Source organism: Eumetopias jubatus, unplaced genomic scaffold (genome assembly GCF_037043125.1).
Source record: "Eumetopias jubatus isolate StellerSeaLion01/CBP00866 unplaced genomic scaffold, mEumJub1_p1.0 scaffold_9, whole genome shotgun sequence".
In the NCBI taxonomy this organism is placed as follows: Eukaryota; Metazoa; Chordata; class Mammalia; order Carnivora; family Otariidae; genus Eumetopias; species Eumetopias jubatus.
The window spans coordinates 71,498,356-71,516,775 of NW_028274815.1; the positions used below are offsets into that span (position 1 = coordinate 71,498,356).

General features: G+C 42.9%; 1 protein-coding gene across 5 annotated transcripts in view; it reads left to right on the plus strand.

Moving 5' to 3' along the window:
• The window catches only part of FSHR (follicle stimulating hormone receptor), a 166,546-nt gene that overhangs the window by 112,139 nt on the left and 35,987 nt on the right, over positions 1–18,420 (plus strand). For 4 of the 5 annotated variants that reach the window (XM_028104017.2, XM_088026205.1, XM_028104019.2 and 1 more), the window contains 2 exons: positions 3,966–4,040; positions 6,790–6,864. In XM_028104017.2, coding sequence (XP_027959818.1) covers positions 3,966–4,040; positions 6,790–6,864 — 150 coding nt within the window. The remainder of the gene's footprint in view (positions 1–3,965; positions 4,041–6,789; positions 6,865–18,420) is intronic. The other variant, XM_088026203.1, reaches the window with a different exon arrangement.

Consider the following 18,420-nt stretch of genomic DNA (forward strand, 5'->3'; position numbering starts at 1 on the left):
AAACAAACTGAGGGTTCTAGAGGGGACGCGGGTGGGGGGATGGGTTAGCCTGGTGATGGGTATTAAAGAGGGCACGTTCTGCGTGGAGTACTGGGTGTTATGCACAAACAATGAATCATGGGACACTACATCAAGAATAAAAAAATAAAATAAAATAAAATAAATAAAAAATAAATGTTCTTACTTATAAAAAACTAAACCTAACTAGTGCCTTTTCTGTTTTACTCCTGCTTCCATGTTAGATCTTTGGTTTATCTAGCTACTATTTTGCCTCGTCATCTCTCATTATCTTGTGCTCCAAGAACCTTATTTGTCTAATTTATTGTCTCAGTAACCAAGGGAAAATTGTCCCTTCTTGCTCCTGAAGCAAACTTTAAAGCAAAATTCATAGATCTAAAAAGTACCTTAATGATCATCTAGTCCAGCAGTTCTCAATCTTTCCTGTATATGGGTATCCCCGTTGCTTGGAAAATTAAAGGGAGAAAAAAAATAATACCAGAGTCCCACTCCAGACTAAATAAATCCAACTCTTTGGTACGGATCCAGGGTTTGGAATTTTTTTTAAGGTCCACCAGAAGAGTCCAACATGCAGTCAGATTGAGAAACTATGATAAAATCCAACTATTCACTTTACAGATGGGGGGCAGTGATGACCAGGAGGGGAAGAATGCTTACTTAGAATCAGCAGGATAGAACTAGGATTTGAACACTACCTCTGGCCAAAAAACATGACCAAGATTCTTCTATTAATTTTCTTAATTCAGAGCTCTCAAAACACAAAAAGTTTATTCTCTTTCCCTTGCATAAAAGTCATCTTTCAAATAACTTTACTTATGTTCTATACACAATAAAATAGATGCACCCATTTCTTAAAGATTTTATTTGAGAGAGAGAGAAAGAGCATGAGTGGGGGGAAGAGGGAGAGGAAGAAGGACAAGCAGACTTCTCGCTGAATGAGGAGCCAGATGTGGGGCTCAACCCCAGAACCCTGAGATCATGACCTGGGCCAAAGTTAGATTCTTAACCAACTGAGCCACCCAGGCTCCCCAAGATGCACCATTTTAAGGTTAAACAAGTTAGGCAAGTATGTACACTCATGTTACTACTTCCCCAATCTTGATATAGAACATTTCCATCACCCAAGAAAGTTTCCCCTCACCTTCTCCCTGTCAGCAACATCCATCCCAGACCCCAGGTGACAATTACTCTGATTTCTGTCACTATATCTTAGTTTTTCCTGTTTTAGAACCTTATATAAATGGAATTAAACACTATGCATTCTCTTACTCAACATAATTTTTTAAAAATTCAACCATGCTGTATCCACAGTTTGTTGCATTTTATTGATGAGTAGATTTTCATCATATGGATATTCCAGTTTATCCATTGGGTTGTCCACAGTTTGGGGCTATTACAAATAAAGCTGTAATGAACATTTGTCTACAAGTTTTTGGGAGGGCATACCTTTTTATTTACCTTGAGTTAAAATACAGGAGTGGAAATACTGGGACCAAGGCGGCCTGGGAGGCAGGATGTGTAAAAGAAAGTGCTGCAGGGGTGTCCGCCTTCAGCTCAGGTCACGATCCTGGGGTCCTGGGATCAGGCCCCACGTCGGGCTCCTCACTCAGCGGGAAGCCTGCTTCTCCCTCTCCCACTCCCCCTGCTTGTGTTCCCTCTCTCGCTGTGTCTCTCTCTGTCAAATAAGTAAATTAAAAAAAAAAAATCTTTAAAAAAAAAAAACGAAAGTGCTGCCACCCTGCAATCAGCCAGAGGTGATTCTGCATACAAGTGGGGCTGTTTATTCACATGGAGATCAAAATACTTTACAGGCATGTCAAAAGGAGTAGAGAGAATATATATGGAGTAGCTGATAAATATAGATATGTAATTGATGATAAGAGAAATAACTAGAGATGGCACCTAGGTTGGACTAGAACAAGATCCCTGAATTTCTCAGTGATATGCTATTCCACTGCCGCATATTGTTCACCTCTCCTCAAGCCTCATCCAGTCAAAGGCTCCCCCTCCCCCTACACAACCCCAACACCCTCTCCTGTATTTGAAGGTGAGGCTATAAGATATGAACTACCTTCTGAAATAATTTTGAAGTGTTCTTTGGCTTTTAATTCTAATAATTTGTAGTTCTCTTTGACAAAAGGACGGAAGGAAGGAGGGGTGGAGGGAGGAAATCCAGATAAGGGAACTCTCAGCACATGAATTCAGGAAAGGAGAAATGTCTACCTGTTAGGCAATACTAGGCTGAGATATTACCATGAGTGGTGAACCAAACCTACTGGTAGCAGTAAGTGAACCTGGAAATCATTTTTGGAAGATGTGGCCCCATTTGGATTTAAGCCCTGTCATCTAGTTCTTCCTCCATGACTTACCTTTCCCTGTGCAACCTTTTCACTCAACTCCTTTAAGTTGAGTGAATTGTTTAATTTAAGTGTTTAAGTGTTCAAATTAACATCTTCTTTTTCTAGGTCTACCACCCTTTTCCTACCCCTCCTCATTCCCGTACCTCCCAGTACTCCTTCCACTTGTAGGACAGAGGAGCAAAATAAATGGCCAATAGCCAACATGTTCTATCTGACACACACACACACACACACACCACCCTTATCTATGTTCAACTGTAAAAATTATGAATACTAAAGTTCATCAAGTGAGTCATGAAAAATGCTATCATAGAATAAGAAGGCTTTTTTCTCTCACAAACTATCTCCTCCCTCGTGAGAAGTGACCCATCGCCATTGAGTTGACAAGCTCCAGATGTCACCAGCCCCCCTCACTGAGATGCCTGCTGATCATAATCACACCTCCCCTGTAAAACATCCTCCCTGCTCTGCCCATCAGGCTTTCCCCTGATCAAGAGCCTTTCTAGAGCTCTTCAGCTAAACCCCAGGCCAGCAGACAGTACTTCTGCTTCTGCCTCAGCCAATTTGAAAGCATGCTGCCTATGAGATTTCCCGAGACACTCTCAGCTGCCGCATTAAAACTGCATGAACCTTCCTCTGGAGACCTAATAATAGCACGTTTCATCTGTGAGCCATTTTATAAACATTAAGTGATTAGGCCACCCTCTATCTTCTCAAGCTCTGGGCTTTGGCAGAGTGGACTTCACTCTCCACTGCCCTCAGATTACTCCGGCAGGGGGGAAAAAAAAAAAAAACAACCTGAAACCTGAAACCTGAAAGATCTTTTCTGGGTATTTTAGGCCAAGACGTTAAGACGGAAGGCCTTGCAGTAACAACCCTGCTTGGGGAATAGTATGGAGGGGGAAGGTATTTAAATCCACACTCCTTTTAAAAGAGACTGAATTGAGGTTCTCATCTCCCAAAGCTAGATTAGCGGAGAGAAGAACTTGACTCCATGGTCTAGAGCAAGGTCACTGAACTAGAGCCCAGGGCGCCAAATCCAGCCTGCCATCTGTTTTTATAGATAAAGTTTTATTGGAAGGCAGTCATGCTCTTTCATTTGCTTGTTATCTACGGCACTTTTGCACTGTATTATCAACCGAGCAGTTGTGATGGAAACCAAATGACCCACAAAGCCGAAAAACAGTCACCGTCTAGCCCTGTAGAAAAGCTTTGCTGACCCCTGCAGGGTCTAAGGAACCTAAAGTTCATTCTCATCTTGTATATTCCCTAAGTAGCTTTAATCAATTCTCCTTCCCTTCTCCGGGCTTCAGCTGTCACACCTGTAGACTGAATATTCTCTAAGCTAACTAAGCCATCATCTTAGGCTTAATCCTCTCAGCCTTCTCTAAGTATCAGCATCTCATGTGTTAGCTTCATCTCATTACTACAGCTTACTTCTTTGAGGGCAGGGGTAGAGTTGTGTGTGTCTCATGAATCACTGTAGGCTGGAGGCGCCACGCCGAGCCCTTAATCCACCTGCGGAGTATAATTGAACCGACTTGAATCATATGGTTTGTTTTTTGTTTTCTGTTTGTTTGTTCGCAGAGAGATCTCACAGAATGAAGTCTTGGAAGTGATAGAGGCAAACGTGTTCTCCAACCTGCCCAAATTACATGAAATGTAAGCAAGATCCTATGGGGTTTGCTCATGCTCATTGTCAGTAGCCTTAAACTTTGTGTGTATCCCTGGAAGGCTCTATCTCTGCTCAATCCTCGGATCTCTAGAAATTCATCTTAAGGGGCGCCTGGGTGGTTCAGTCGGTTAAGCATCTGCCTTCTGCTGAGGCCATGATCCCGGGGTCCTGGGACCAAGCCCCACATCAGACTCCCTGCTCAGTGGGGAGCCTGCTTCCCTCTCCCCCTGCTCATGCACTCACACGTCCTCTCTGTCTCAAATGAATAAAATCTTTAGAAAAAATTCCATTTTAAGATGTCAAAGTCAGCCCAAAAGGCACTGTTATGTGTCTCTCTGCCTGGCGATCCCGGGACCAGCCCAGAGCCCAGTCTTGTCCTGCTCCCTCCCAGATTTTTGTCAATAGACCCAAGAACCTTGTTCTGTGACTGCAGATACCTCTATCTCATCCTCTCGCTTAAAATTATTCCAGAGGCAAAGTCCAAAATAAATCCCACATAATGTAGTTAAAGATAAGCAATCCTCACTTGAATATTAGCCCATGCCACATATCACCATGAAATATCGGCCAAGATACAAAATCACTCCAAGACTTAGTTTTCTAATCTGTAAAATGAGAATAATAATAATAAAAGTGCATGGCACAGGATCACTGTGATGAATAAAGGAGATAAATATAAATTAGATCTAACACATCAACAGGCATAGAATAAGTATGTCATAACGATCCTTGGTTCCGTATTATAACCCAATTTGCTTTCTCTTTTGACATTCTAGTTTTACACACCTGTCAATATTCATACAGATGCACTTCTGTTTCATACCAGCCTATAATTACAATAAATTAATGCATAGAATCATAAAATGTCAAGGCCAGAAGAGACTGTAGACTACCTGGTCCCTATTTTTCCAAAATATATTCTGTTTATCATTAAACACTTGGGAAATTAAGTGTTTTTTTTATTTTATGTTATGTTAATCATCATACATTATTACATCATTAGTTTTTGATGTAGTGTTCCATGATTCATTGTTTATGTATTAAGTGTTTTTTTTAAAAAAGGTAAATGACTCAATGGTCAAATAAGATTAGGAAACACTGGGCAAATAAAGTTAGATTCACTTACTATAAGAAAACTCAGAACATATACCATGCAAATATATACTTAGAATCTTCAAGGAGGATATTTTATTAAGGCTTCTCAACCATTATCACTGGAACAATTTCTTCTGTGGGGCATGTATTAATATCTCACAAAATTCCCACAGAACATAGTTAGGAGAGCCACTGAACCACTTTTCTTAGCATTACAGATGAGGATAAAAGACATAGAGAAGTTGCAAGACCTATCTGAAGTTACCCAGCCAAATCCACAGCAGGATAAGGACTTGAAAATAAATCCCAATTCTGGTATTTTTTTTAAAAACCTCTTCGCATTTGCCAAGCATATCTACATATACACATTCACATAATTCACATGTTTGTTTAGAAATGACACTCGATCTGTCCATACTTGCAGACTGCTGCCCCTTCCCTTTTCCTTCCTTCTACCCACTCTGCCTCCCACCTGCATTATTCCTCAATGCCATTAAACCTCTGCAACCGATGCCTTCCCTCGTTCTCCCCCATTGCCCTCCTGTTCCTTCCTTTCTTCTCTGTTTGGTCTCTCCTTATCCTAGTCGGGAAAAGAGAGTTGACCAGGGTCTCGGACCCACAGGGAATGTCAAAGAAATGAATCAAAGGGCAGCCAGCTCTCTGGGCAGGGTCAAGCAAGCATCCCTCTCTGTGGTTCAGCAGGCAGTGGAGCTAATAGAACGGCTCTTTCATCTCTTCCCTGCACGGAGAGGTGCTCACCCCCATGTAGCACTGACTGTACTTAAAATAATTAATTACCTGGTACTTGGATCTGGGTAGCTACAGGTTACTGCAATATAAAAGCTAATGAAACAGGGAGGAAGTAATTAACACAGAGCATCTCTGCAAATATACATTGATCCAGCAAGATGAGGAGAGGGCAGTCTCTCTCTGCTGGAATCCAAATGTGAACATGCTCACCTCCAGACTATCGATCAGGACCCAACCAAAGCCAACGAGGGCAGAAGTCACCACTTCTCATGAGCTTTGAGAGCAGCCTCAGCCTACGGCATGAAGGGAATCACCAGCCCATTCCCAGCTACTGTCGGCTGCAATTTCTTGGTTAAAATCAGAGATGTCCACTGCTTTCCACCTAATCTTTGTTTTCCTTCGCCTCTTTGCTTTTTCCCTAATCCCCTTTTGTCCTTCACCCTTCCCCTTCCTCCCATCTTCTTTTCACCTTCTTTTATTGTTTTCCATCTCATGTACTCTTGTCTCCAGAGCAGACAAAATCTCTTTTCCCCGTGTTAGTCTCATCTCTGCCCTCTTGGCTGCCTCAGAGGAACCGTGAGGAGGTCTCTAAAAGACACTTACTGGTTAAAGACGCAGTGTGCTGGGTGGAAAGGACACACTTGGCCAGTGCTTTGTTCAGTTATGATTAACAGGTGCCAAGAGGGCATTAGTTATGAGAACCAAATGGGTTAATATTTAGTTTGCACAGTTTAGTGTAGTAAAAGAACTGCACGTGGTCTCAACTCTTTGTTGAAATGATGGATGGATGGATGGATAGGTGAATGACTGAGACACCTTTTGCATAATGTGAAAAATACTACAGCATTCCTTAATGTTGAGTTCATGTGCATGTTCTTTCCTGTTTTACAGTAGAATTGAAAAGGCCAACAACCTGCTATATATCGACCCTGATGCCTTCCAGAGCCTTCCTAACCTCCGATATTTGTAAGAATTCTTATATTCTGGTTCCCTCCCTATAAACAAATTATGTATTCTTGTTTTATCAGAACGTCCACTTGCTACTCTGGGGAACAACTGCTTTTTATAATAGATGTGGGTTAACATAGAAGGGGAGAGACACTTGCTGGTGAATTTTATTTTAGTTGTATAAGAGAGTTCCACTAATATAACTGCATTTTTGTTTTCATTTACTAAAACAGACATCATAAGGCATGATTTGTATTAATGGAATTGTCATATGTACCTCTTGCAGAACTCAGTCATGATTTAGTGTTAATAAGATGCAGCCATTATTTGTGCTAGCATTTAGCTTTTGACCTTGACCTCAAAAGCATCTCATTTGTTCTGCATATATACATTTTTTCTTTGATACATTATAGTGTTTTATTTTGTAAGTTTTAGTTAAAAATAGACATGGTATTTTATCAGCAGAGAGATTCCTAGTGTTTGAATTCCATCCTTTGGGCATGCCGCATCAACAAGAACACTGCTTCTTCCATTCAGATGGCTTCCAAAATAGCTGAGTGCTTGACAGAGCCCAGAGTGCTATGATAGAGCTCCATAAAATACCACATAAGAACTTGGGCTAGAAGTCACACTAAGCCCATTGTAGCAGGCTAGAACTTAATCTCTCACAGTTTATTTCCCGGTCACAAGAATGGAAATAATAATAATGATAGATGCGTATCGGATACCTATTAACATAATAATGCATAACCACCACCACCCCCAAAAAAGAGTTTTAAAGCAACAGCTATATATTATCTCTCATCTATCTGTGAGTTGATCCATGGAATGTGTCTGCTGACCTGGACTCTGTTTGCCTGACCTCAGCTAAGCTCACTTAAGTAACTACAGTAAGGTGGCAGGTCAACAGGGGGTTGGCTGCTGTTGATGGTCTCAGTTGAGAGGACAGGTCTCCACCAAGAGGTGCTCATTTCCAGCAGGCTAACATAGGCTTACTCTAATGGCAGTCCGGGGGCTTCCAACAGAGAGAGCTCAAGCTTGCAAGCCTCTTGAGACCTATACCCTGAATTAGCACACTGTCTCTTCTGGAGGATTTTATTACCCAAGGGAACTCAGGGGGCCAGCCCTGATTCAAAAGCTAAAGAAACACACTCCATTTTTTTATGGGAAAAGCTGCAAAATCACAAAATAAGGTGTGTGGATACAAGGAAGGATAAGGAATTGAGGCCATCTTTGCAACCAGTTTAAAGTATGTAAAAAGTTCTACACACTGCCTGTAACATGGTAAATGCTCATATTACTATTAGCTGCTAGTAATACTTTGACCCTAAATTTTGATCCATCAGAACTGGAGTTAGTAGGTACAATGAGCAACACTGGGCCATTGTATACCTCAGCTGACTGACTGACTAAGGGAATAAAAGATTTAACAGAACAGAATCTATATGACATGGAATTTCCTCTCCCGACAGGAGCCCTGGAAAGGATCTGAGAAAGAATTAAGGTTGTTCACTCCTGAGTTAATGTCAGAGGCAGGACCAGCTTCACTGGCACGCTGCCCATGCAGTCACACAGGGCTCCATGCTCAAAAGCACCCCACACGCAGATGGCCTCCCACTAGGTTTAATTCCCTGCTGCCACTGTCTTGAAATGCTTAAACATTTTTTTTTTTTTTTTAACGAAGGGCCCTGCATTTTCATTTTGCACTGTGCCCCACAAGTGTAGCCACTCAGGCTCAGAAGTCAGGGTTATGCCCTCTTTTAATTTCAGACCTGGGAGTCTTGGCTTCCTAAATGGTCCTTGCTATACTGTCTGCAGAAGCTAACATGGATTAGGCACATGATAGTAGAGGAAATATGGGTTAACAGAGAAGGCATGGGCCTTAAAATTAAAAAAACTAAGACTTCACCTTCACCCCATCATTTACTCTTGGGCCAATTCCTGGACTTCTGAGATGCACTTGTATAGGACCCTCAAGTGAGATATATATATGAAAATATTGCACAAACTATGAAGTATTCAAAAACATTAATGAATGAACTGAGTATTTTGTAGGATGATTATTTCTGGCCAACAAAAGTCTACCTGTCCACTCTCAGGAAAAGTCCAGTAAGGGCTGAATAAGAGTTATGGTGGCCACTAAGACCTTCAGCTTTTACTTAACCCTGTTTGTCATGAGTTCAATAAGACAAGTTTGGGAAATGCCTTTACATTTCATGGAGCGGTATAGAAAAGGAAAAAAAACAAAACTATATATGATGGCAGAAGGACTAGATTCCGGGTGGGATACTGATATTTATTAGGTAGATAGCAAAGTACCTTCTCTAAGCCCCAGTTGCCTTATCTGTAAATAGGGTGGGTTGTGAAAAACAAGATTATGCCTGTAAAAAACACCTTGCAAATTGTTTTTCAGTATACAAACTTAAGTACTATGCAAACAGGGGTGCCTGGGTAGCTCAGTTGGTTAAGCATCTGACTCTTGATTTTGGCTCAAGTCGTGATCTCAGGGTTGTGAGTTCAAGCCCTGCATTGGGCTTCATGCCCAGCATGGAGCCTGCTTAAGATTCTTTCCTTCTGCCCCTCCCACTTCCCCTGCTCATGTGCACGTGCTCTCCTCTCTCTCTCTAGAAAAGAAAAAAAAAAAAAAGCTATATATACATAAAATTATTAGCTATATATACATAAAATTATAAAAAAATAATTTATATATACATAAAATTATTACCCAGTTGGCTTATTTCATTCCTTCTTTTCTTCTTTCCCTCCCAACTGCCATCTTCCCTTCTTTCTCTCCCTTTCCTCTTAGAAAAAGTCTGAGCAGAATATGGGGGCCACAGAGCCTTTAATAACAGAATAAAATCATGTTAGGGTATGCAAAGACATCCACAGGAGGACTGCCACTCACATACATGTAATGAGAAGCATTCCTGCAGAGGACAGATCCAAAAAGAAAACCACCCCTACACATACATATTCCATAGTGTCGAATAATAACAGCACGAATAATAGCCAGAATGGTGGGCTGGGAGCATGTGAGTAAGGGATGAGGAATCATTGCAAAGTCTGAAATCAAGAGATCTAGAATTAGACCCAATATTGGCCTATACATTATGGTCAACACCATTCACTCTTATTAATAAGGACCCTTAGCCTTCCCTCTAGGGGGTGAGAGCTGGGGAAGAACTTGGGAGGCTGTGGGCATGGAAGGCACAGCCTCAGGGAGAGGAATGGGAACTGTGACCAAAGAGAGGGGCCAGGCTATGACTTTGACTCCAGAAGAAGCTAAAATCTATGCCATCAGTCATCAAATCCAGCCCCGCTCCCCCTGCCCTGTGTCCTTTTCTCACTTTGAGGTATTGACGACACCCCAGTCCCACCTGGCTCTCCCGTCAAGTCTAAACAAAGCTGTGGGTGACCAGTTCCAGCCACATCCTTTCATAAGAGGAGGTTATTATTCTCAGAGCATCTGAGAAAAGAACTTGTAAGCAGTGTGGAGGAACTGTGTCATTGTCCAAGTATCCTCCTTGCTTACTCTGAGAAAAATATTCATAGAATTCTACAGTGAGTAAAATTCTTCCACATCCCCTGGCATGCTGATCTCCATCAGGAAGTTAAGAGGAAGCATGGTCCATCTTCAGTCTTTTGACTTTATTGCCAAGGGTGTGCTTTTCCCAGCTGCACAGTCTTCCTTTGATATGGCACATGGTGACCCTGGGAACCCCAGCAACTCCGCACTCTAACAGCACTTCTACCAGCAATACTTCTATTCAGGGCTCAGGCTGTGGCCCTTTGAAAAAATCTCCATACCGATAAGGGATGCAAATTAGTTGAACCTCTAATCTGAGTGAGCCCATAATGGAAACAAAGCCCAGTTGAGTTTCCTTCTCCTCCCATGCTTACCTGTGTCTGAGCAGCCATCATAATGGCCGCACAATCCAGCAGCTAGGGGGAAGTAGATGGCGACGGTTTCAGATATTCTTTGGGATGATGAACTACCTGCTTCAAGGCGAAGATACATAAAATGGATGAAAGAATCCAGAGGGGACCAGGGGATTGAATACTTGTTTATTTCATGAAGCCAGGATAAATGTGTATCATCACAGCCACCCAAGCAGGAAATTAACAAGGGGTTAGAGGTAAGTTTCCATTTGACTTGAGCATCCTAATTGCCACACACACACACACACACACACACTTAGAAATGTTGTTTTGAAATTTTCAGCACTGATTCCATTTCATGCTGATCATTTGATGGCACAGAATTCAAGACAAATAGAAATCAATGATCTTCATTGCTGCCTTCATACTTCACCGAGGAACCTAAAGTGGTTAGAAAAAACTCATGAATAAAGAAATGTACTTTGACTAGAAGAATATACATCAAAGGATTCATCTGGGTGCATTTTTTAAGTCAATATTGTATTTGCGGGCAGTATTTCTTTCTGTACAGCTCTGCCTTCCTGGAGCTGACCTTTTGTGTATGAAAGATTACCTATTGATCTGTAAATAAGGTTTACACAATATTCTCTTGCCTTTGCATCCTGTCAATGTAATTCTCAGGCAGCTGCATATTGCTCTTTACTTCTCAATAAACCCTAATTCCATCTTAGCAAACCCTTCACACAGCTGGGAAGGGCCCCTCCCCAACTGACAACCATCTTCTACTCACACACAGGCTTGTTAGACCCTCCTTAGGATCCCTGTTAATGGTAGCCACACCATCTGCTTTCTCCAGCCAGGGATAATTCCAAGAGAGTCTTCACTGGGACTCACCTTAGCAATTCAGGCTGCTTCTTCCCCATCCCTCCCCTAAGTCCCTCACTCTCTGTTCTGTATTACTTTCTCATTTCATTTAGAATGAGTAACAAAAGTAGCTTCTCTGATGATAAAAGTTGAACCATATGTTGGACATCTCAAAGGACTCAAGAAGCAGCACTGAGTAGTGCCGCCTGTCCAGGCTCAGGTCTTGGCTCCCGCCCTTCTCAGTTGTGTGACCTTAGGTAATGGTTTTACTTCTCCAAGTCTCAGTTTTCCTTTCTATAAACCAGGAACAACATTACCTGCACCTTTGTAGTGTAGGAAAGAAGTTACTGAGAACAATGACTGACATTTAGAAAATTCTCAATAAGTATTAGCAATTCCTATTAAACACTTGCCCCTGTTACTAACTAAGACAGACCACATAGGAGAATTCATCTCTTTGTACCACAGTTCTCCCCTATGCTTAAAGAAAACAAAGTGATACCTACCTTTTGAGACTGTTGTGAGGATTAATTTGATGATGGTAATGACAGCAGTGGTGATGGTAGGATATTTTCCCCCTCCAGTATTCCTAAAGTTTTTGAAAGCCTTTTTAACTTTTTGTTTCGCAAAGAATCCACTGACCAGCATTCAAATGTGGAAATACATCATTTGTGCTTCTCAAAGGAAAAAGGCATCCTTCTTACTGAACTCCTGACCTATCCAGAAAGGTCCTTCCAAACAAGCAAAACTGCATTACTCTTCAGAGTTCTAAGGGACAGCTCCCGACCCCTCCCTTTAACGTTTATTTTCAACACTCGTCCACAATATCCCTTAGCCATCGCCATAAAAATTCCATTTCTTCACACCACCAGCTGGTTGGATTATGCTTCCTACTTTTACTTTGATTTACAGTTTAACACTTTTTATCATACTTTATTGCATTGGAACCTCACACCAATCCAAGAAGTAGGCAGGGTAGTAAAAGTCCATGCATTTTGCTGCAGTACGCTAGGCTTGCCTGTAGTCCCTGATTGCAGGGCTCTCCTGACAGGAATGTGCAATGTCCCTGTGAATTGGAGTATTCTGTGTGTAACAGCAAAGTTTGGCTCTCTATTCTGATGGGAAAAGGACCATATGAGGGTTTCAGAAGTATGTACATAGTGGAAAGGATTGGTGCCTCCCCTTTTCTCCTCCATCATTTTGGATGTGAATTGGCCAATAAATAAAAACTCATTCAATCATTCAACAATCATTTATTGAGGTCATACTATATTCTAGGCTTTGCAGTAGTTGTTGGGTATACAAACAGTGCCAAGACAGATGAAGCCCCTGCCCTGATGGAACTTAGATTCCAGCTGAAGAGACAATGTTGGATGATGTTAGGTGGTGTTACTAGTATAATGAAAGATAAAGCAGGTCAAGTAGAGTGTAATGTCTTAGAAAGGGGGTGGTTGAGAAAGGATGGAGGGGATGGCCTTGTGAGAGATATAGGAGACATCTATGGACAGCTATCAAGGAGCTCAGTCTTTTGTGGAGAAAAGGCTGGCTAGCACCCATTAATCCTTGGCAATAACACATCTGTAGAGCTGTGCAGTACTGGTCATATATGAGAGGACTGACCCAATGCTTTGGGCTGGAGTAGTCAGGGGACGCTTCATGGGGGTAGGCAGCACTTAGCTGCAACTTAAGGGATAAATAAAGTTTGGAAAGACAGAAAAGAAGGACAAACCATGAGAGACGATGGACTCTGAGAAACAAACTGAGGGTTCTAGAGGGGAGGAGCGTGGGGGGATGGGTTAGCCCGGTGATGGGTATTAAAGAGGGCACGTACTGCATGGAGCGCTGGGTGTTATATGCAAACAATGAATCATGGAACACTACATCAAGAACTAATGATGTCGTGTATGGGGATTAACATAATAAAATAAAATTTAAAAAAAAGAAGGAATTTCCTGTGAAAAAAAGAGATGAACAAATGCATTTAAGGTAAAAGGACCATGAAGCAGGCAGATGAGGGGGGAGAAACTGAGTCCCAGCTAAAAAGAAGATACACACTGAGGAGCAGGACTGCACTAAGATAGATGGGGTTTGGTAAGATTAGAAAAAAGAAATTAAGGCAGGGGAGTTCAGGCCTACTACCAGAGTAAAGAGTAAGCCATAAGAGATTTTGAAGCAGCAGAGTGACAAGATGACAATGATTTGGGCTGTAGATTGACCAGGAGGAGGGTACAGACTATACACTCAAGGGAGACCTGCTAAGGGGCAACTTCTGTAATCCCAGGGCACAGTAATGGTGGCACCTGGAGGATTGGGGAGGCATGGTTCAACGGGGGACACATTTCCAAAAAAGAGATACGTGATTTACGTCTAGGTGAGACATGGACCCAAGGGACTGCAGGGATTTTTGCCCCCCACCTCCAGTAACCCCCAAAGCTTTCCTTCTCCCATGCCTCCCCTAACCACCTCCTACATAGACCATCCTGCAGATGGGGCCAGAAGTCCTTTTACACAGGGGCTGGTGATTATTGGAAAGAAATTATTAGCTATCTCCCTGGCTGTCAGTATTGTAAGGATCTAAGGATGTTGTCATGACTACAGAAATGTTTGGGCACAATGGAAATTATATGATTGTTTCTTTTAACAGTTAGATGTCTAGCAGAGCCAACTCTGCCTGCCATTATCAACGCTAGGAAAACTATGGTCAGATTTTCCTTCTGAAGTTCAGGATGAGATTTCAGCCTGAGCATGTCAGCTCAAGGAGGGCAAGAACCTCCTCTTAACTGAGGGCCTGATCATCAAGAGGGTGATGTTTTCATACTGCTCACCTCCCCTCCTCATTCCTCTAACCCGTTTCCTGTGTTTTCTCCTACAAGAAGCCTGGGTCTTTTCCATCAGCAAGACTATGACTTGATCCATCAGAGTACATCAATACGTTCAGGTCTTGATGTTCTTCTTCCTAGAGGAATTTCCATTTTTAAAAGAGATGCCTAGAAAAGGCAATGTGCAACCCAAGAATTGATAATGATAGGCTCCAGGTATGGAGGTTTCTGGAGGGAGACCTAAGTCTCAAAGGATCCACTGCAATAGCACCTAGGCAACCATACTCAACCCACTTGTGGATTCTCTGAATTGTATTCTCATTGCATATACCTTCTCATGAGGTAGGTGTGTCCTTACCTCGTTAATTTTGAACTAAGGCCTATCTGTCATCACCAGAAGTCAGATGTAAAGACAAGTCTAGTGAGGGTTCAGAGAGAAACAAGTCTCAGATGAGCTGTGTGAAGCTCAGCCCTATTGTCTTCCTCAGTGCTAGCATAGCTCCCACTTCCCCCAATAGTGATGATTGATCCTTTTAGGTCTCAGTTTCTTCATCTGCAAAAGGGACATAATATGCTTAAAGAGGTTAATGAGAAGAGGAAACTGGACTACACATCCTCTAAGATCTAACTCTCTAGTCTAAACCGTGATCTTCACAAATCTGGGGCTCCCGGTATGGCTGCCAGTCCTCAGTTCAGCATATTCAGACCCAGCACGAGATGCCTTGCATGGAAGGAGAAATTCTCTCTGCAAATGGGAAAATACAGCATCCTGCAGAACACTGTATTTCCCAGATCAGACTCCTCTTCTCCAGGATTCATGTAGACCTTTCAAGAGCTGAGATCCTCTGGGTACATTAAGTACTTAAACCAGGTAGAGATTTACTCTTAAATCAGGAACAGCAGAAGCTCAATTCCTGGAATTAAAAGGACAGGCATAGGATCCATCACTGCCACTTCAGTCCCTCACACATGAGCATAGCCAGCCTCAGCAGAGGCTGGGAGACCACAGAAGTGGGGGTGAGGCTGAAAAGGCAGACAGCAGTCGGCAGCCACTGGAGCTGGCCTGGGAGGGCCAGATCCCAGGAGGGGCTGCCTCAGGCACAGGCAGGAGGAGCTACAACTCCAGCAGCAAACCTGAAGACATCAGGCAAAGCAGCACCTCCATGAAAAATGAACTCCTGCCTCATCTTCCACCACTGCAGTCTCCTCAATGTTGGGAGGTTTAAAGGGTGTTTTTGTCTTTTGCAGACCCTTTTACACTTGCAATTATCCCTGGGAGACACCACACATTAAGAGGTTAGAGCTAACACAGGACTCTCCCCAAGGATTGGGGGCAGCCCCTGGAGGCCAGGATGGGCAGCCGGGGCAGGCAGGACAAAGACGGAGCGAGGGCGACACAAGAGAACTCTAGTTACCAGATTCTGTGCTACTCCAAGGTGGGAACTAGATTGTCTTCATAGCTAGATCCCCAGCTCCGGGCATTAAAAAAAAAAAAAAAAAAAAGGCACTCAGCTCTTCATTTTTCCTTTTAGAGGATGCTGGCTGTGCAGCTCTCATGCACCTGGTTCTCGCCTCCCTTTAATACCTGTTGAGGGACCCACTTTTTCCTTGCTGCCCTCATTTATCTCATCTGCTTTTTCTTTCACAATGTGTGTTCGTTGGCTGTCGGCTAAGAACAAAGACATGAAAACCTAGGCATGTTCTAGCAGAATGGCCCTGCTGCTCCCAAACTCTCGACATGCCCATCTGGGAAGAGGTCTTCCCCAGGCATGGGTGCAGAAGGAACACAGCCCAGGGGACTCACCAGTCAGCTCATATCAAGTGGCTCAGGACTGGGGAGCAATGAAGTGACGGGAGATGTCACCCCGATTCTGCTGTCAGAAAATCCAGAGTAAGGGCTGTGTTTAATTCACCTCTGGGCCCCCATGGGGCACAGGGTTTGCACATAGTAGGCCCTTAATGAAAATGCAGGTCTGAGTTTGAACCTATCCATCTGGGTAGGGGAAGGGAAGACGGGGTTGTTTTTAGAGGACTATCTGAGGGCATTACAGAGTATGAACGCTGAAGTGACAAATGCTCTAAGGAAGAATATCTTCATCTGCAGCAGACATTACAAAAATGTTCTGCTGTGGCTTAATCATGAGTTCACCCATAGAGAACAACCTGCAAAAAACCATTCAGTTCAAGAGGCAGCGAGCTCCTCCCTCACCAGTTTGGGTTTCAAAGATAGCAGTGCAAGGAAGACAGCAGGATATTGGGGGGCGGAGCTGTGGGGAAGAAATCAGGTGATTCCCCCCCCTTAACCAAGGTCAACCGTCGAGGTCTCTTTGGACAAGGAACGAACCACAGGAGCCAAGTGGACACAGAGTCAATCTGCAAGACATCAAGAAGAGCCATAGACCCAGGTTCCAGCCCTGGTCCTGCCAGTGAGAACCAGACCCCTCTGGGCCTCAAGCACAATGAGGAGAAAAGCCATGTTCCTCTCTCCTTCCAAAGGTTGTCGTAAAGAAGGAAAAGGAAGGGAGAAGATAAAACAGGGTATGGGACTGCTTTTAAAGTCTGAAGCAGCAAAAAGAGCAAGAACTGCTAACTGGAAGAGGCTCTGATGGATGATATGGGGGTGGGTAACAGGAATTGTAACTTAGAAAGAAAGCACTTGCACTTGGTATTAGTTGATACAGTCTTACAAAAGTCCTGGGAGATACTTCATGATGGCTCCACTTTATGGGTGGTAAATTTGAGGTTCATGGACAGTGACTGAATTGCCCAACCTCACAAAATGGGATTAAGAAACGATCCTGGGGCACGAAAAATAGGGAAACTCGTATTTTTTGAGCATCTATTCATCTCATCTTCCAATCTTCCAAAAGTGGTACGCGTGTACCTTGCCCAATTTACAAATGAGGATTTTGAAGGTCAGAGATTATGTACTTGATAGAATGGAAGCCAGGAATGTCTGCCTCCAACCCAGTTCATCCCACTTTCTGGCACACCACAGCAGGGAAGGTGTAGAGCATGGATGAAGCCAATAATGTACTCAGTGTTCTGAGCACAAGACTGACACCTTATTAATGTTTGCCATTTGGAACTTGTGATCATCTACTCAGGCTAAGTCAAAGTGTACCTAAGAAATAACTTCCTAAATAATTAATGTTAGAAATGAGTTGTTAGGAAGGGTGTGCAAACTGTTTAAAATACTATTTTGTGACTCCCCTATGTATTTTAAAAGTAACTGCTTGCCACAAATTGGTAGCTTGATTAAACTTATTCTTACATTGGCATCCAAGCAGGTCCCAAAAGGTTGCCACTTGGCAATGCTCTGTTGGCAGTGAATCTAACCTAGAGAGAACTTTAGATTTTAAAAGTCCTTATGTAGCCAATGTGCTATAACAGAAAAAACATCGCAGGAAAGGCACAGGACCCAGAGTGCAGAGTTCAGATGCCATTTCTTCCACTTTCTAGCAGACAAGTCAAGAAAACGGAGGCTTTGAAAGTTTCAGTTATCCATAAAATGGAGCTAATACTACTACCTTTCTTCTAGAGTGTGGGCAGGACTAAAGGACTTCCATACAGGAAGGCCTTTACAACGCAGCCTAACCCTTGCTAAGGTAATTGGTTAACTATGTGTTAACTATGATTCTTTCTGGTTTGAGTCTAGAAATATGATTTTTTTAATGTCTGTGAGCACTGCCTCCCGTATCTATAAGATGCGAATCATAATCATGCTCATCTCAGAAACTCACTGTCAGGTCACATGACATAACATGCAATAGCTTTGTCAATCATATGTGCTACACAAGTGTAAGCCAAGGTCTGTTCCAGTCCTTCCTTCATCAGAGAGAAGTCTGGATCAGAACTGTGACCTGTGTAACCAGCTCTTAAGACTTCAGTTACTTCCCAAAGTAGTCCTCTGGTCTACTGCCACTGTAGCCAGCCTCTCACCTGGCCCAAGTCAGACACTGGTCTCTATGTCCCCTAAGCAGGGAGAGACTGCTATAAAACCCGCCACTTG